At 48.9% G+C, this 2,696-nt stretch overlaps 1 protein-coding gene across 1 annotated transcript in view; it reads right to left on the bottom strand.

The window, feature by feature from the left end:
* The window catches only part of ARFGEF1 (ADP-ribosylation factor guanine nucleotide-exchange factor 1 (brefeldin A-inhibited)), a gene marked incomplete at its 5' end in the record, with an annotated part of 40,411 nt that overhangs the window by 3,757 nt on the left and 33,958 nt on the right, over positions 1-2,696 (bottom strand). Inside the window, 2 exons of the mRNA XM_010144038.1 lie at positions 508-637; positions 2,379-2,442. Coding sequence (XP_010142340.1) covers positions 508-637; positions 2,379-2,442 — 194 coding nt within the window. The remainder of the gene's footprint in view (positions 1-507; positions 638-2,378; positions 2,443-2,696) is intronic.

Genomic DNA, 2,696 nt, shown 5'->3' with positions numbered 1-2,696 from the left:
CGCCGCCCCGCGGGAGGAACCCAGCCACTGAGCCTGTCCACGGGCAGGGGTGGCTCGGGAGAGCACTGGTGTCACTGCCACGTCTTTGTGCCACCGGACACGAGTGTGTTAACACAACTGCACAGGTAGCTTACGGGTTTAATACACACCCCTCAAATCAGTCTAAAGACCTTCTTTTTTCTTCAGCTATTGCTTTGTTGCACAATGCACAGGAAGAACTTGGCTCTTCAGAAAAAAGTAATTACTCATTTGCACGGTGTTAAAAGGAGAGTATTATTTTTAATAACACTTTGCTCTGGGCAAAAAGCCTGCAAGTTACAGCTGGACCCTTAAAGCAAAGTCCAAAACATGGACCCACAGGAGCCCCACCGAATTCTGTCATACTGCATCACAGGAAAAAAGTAACCAGTGTCACTTTCTTCACATGGTGTTTCTACAGACACCCCCCATCTGCTCAACACCACTCTTTAACAGGTACAAAATGCCAAACCGCTACAGAAGACGCACTTGCTGTGGGCCTGGTTTTACTCATTTCTTCACCTACTGTGGCCCCTGTGCCAGGCTGGAACGGGCGTCCCTCTGCAGACCGGGGCTGAACAGAGTCATGAATATCTACTGACTTCTGAGAGACTGTATCCTGCAAAGAAAGCAGAACCGATTCACTGGCGGGAGCGGTGCGGGTCCTGCTCCGGGGGGCTGCGCTCTGCACAGCTGAGCCAGGAGCTGTTGCAGTCAGAGCTGGTACCAGCACTCGCAGGCCAGGCAGGCAGCGAGCGGGGCTGCACACCGGGGTGCGTGTGTCAGCCCAGCCCGCAGCAGCCAGCCCGCCCCTGGGCTGCCTGGGAGCAGCAGCAGTGCGTGAGGTTTGCTGCAGGGCTCACGCCGGATCCACTCGATCTGCAGGGAAAACCTCTAACGGCTCCTGCGGGAAGTTGTACTCCTTTACCACAGTGCAAACGTGAACACACGGCTCTCCCGCGACAAGCCCACGCCAGAGGAGGTCCTGTCCCGCTCATCTCTGCCTGCCGTTACACCCTCGGCTGTTCTGACGGACAGGCTCCCGCTGACACGTTGTTCCGTGAGTGCCTCTGGAGACAACCCGCTCCTCCCCTGCACTGTGGCGCCAGCAAGATTTAAACCGACACAAACAGTTGTCACAGCAACCCTGGTACCAGTAAAGAACCAGGGTTTTCAGCCCTAGTAAGTACAAATACCATGTCAACAGACAGTGTGTCTGCAGATAGTGGACGCCTCATTGTACGCGAGCTACCCAAGGGAAAATTGGAGGAAATACTAAAGCCTGCAAAAATTCTACCCTGCCTAAAGAAAGGATCCCAAATGCATCTCCTTTAATCCTATTTATTATACGAATTTGTTAATTTTGAAGCTGTAAAGTGACTTTTTACACTGAAGACAAGATTTTTGAAACCATTTATATTAAACTATTTCAAAGAGAACTGACCTTTCAACCTACTAATGACTAAGGCATTCACCTGCCGTTTTTGGCTGCTATTCCATTGGACATAAATGGATGAACAGTGCAGCCAGCATTTAGATCAAACATTTTATACATCAAACCTCTACAAACGAGTCGAGATACAACAAGCGCATCTAGTCGCAGGCCTGTAAAATACTGCGTCATGAGAACTGGCCGAACACTGATGACACGCTGCCGTAAAGCGGGTGGGTTTAACAGCCCGTACAGATAGCCCGAGGGAGCCGGACTCTCTTAGTAGAGCTCATTAGGGACCACATCCTTGAAAAATATTCATCAAGTGCTTCTTTAATCTAGAAGACCTTCAGGAAGGACCTCATGAGAACATCCAAAAGCTGAACTCATTCTTGCAGGCGAATCCAGATGTTACATCAGTGTATCCCGTCAATTCTCAGAAACCTGACCTCCTGTTTTAACCACCGATGTTTAGGATCTTACTACCGGAGAATGTTTGAAGGAAAAAACAGTCAGTCACTCCAACCAGCAACATTTCCACCACCAGCACTTCCTCATCATGCCAACAGATCAAAGAGAGTACTGAGTAAAACGAAACAAACCCTACGGCCCAAACCAGAAACCAACCCGAACCCTCAGTACAGCGTTACCGAGACCCACCAGGCACAGAACGTGACCCGAGCCATGTGCGGACCACGACCTACAGACAACTCTGCTGCCAACAGACAGAGCCTTCTCCTCCTCAAGTAATTCCTTGCCAGTTTAAAGCATTGAATAGCACTTTATCAATCAGGGGAAAATTTTATCAAGTAAATCAGAATGGAAAAACGTGTTTAAGCAAAGTATACTTTTCACTTATTTTACATCACCCCTCGTTTGTACCAGGCTCTCGCAAGCTTTTAGAATATTGTGTATTTCAGCTGCTTACCAGCTTTTCTTTTGCATCCAAGGGAGGTCCAAAGTCCCCACTGACTGGTCGCCACGTCAGCAGCCTTGAGAACACAAAACCAGGAGCAGTTTCAGTGAGCTTGAAAGGCAAATCAGAACCAATATTGTGACAAGTCCCCTTCAGCGCGGTGGGGTTTGTGTTTGTTCTAATGTGCGTTAATGGAAGCCAAACACCAGGAGAGTCAGATACAGACGCTTCCATAAACTACTGAGCTCCTTTCAGGGGTAAGTACACATTTCATTCTTCCAGGCATACTGAAGAATTCAAGTACTTTGTTTCTGGCCTGTCAGCATTCCT

The sequence above is a fragment of the Buceros rhinoceros genome, unplaced genomic scaffold (genome assembly GCF_000710305.1).
Source record: "Buceros rhinoceros silvestris isolate BGI_N320 unplaced genomic scaffold, ASM71030v1 scaffold9139, whole genome shotgun sequence".
In the NCBI taxonomy this organism is placed as follows: Eukaryota; Metazoa; Chordata; class Aves; order Bucerotiformes; family Bucerotidae; genus Buceros; species Buceros rhinoceros.
This window is presented reverse-complemented; position numbering and strand designations above follow the sequence as displayed.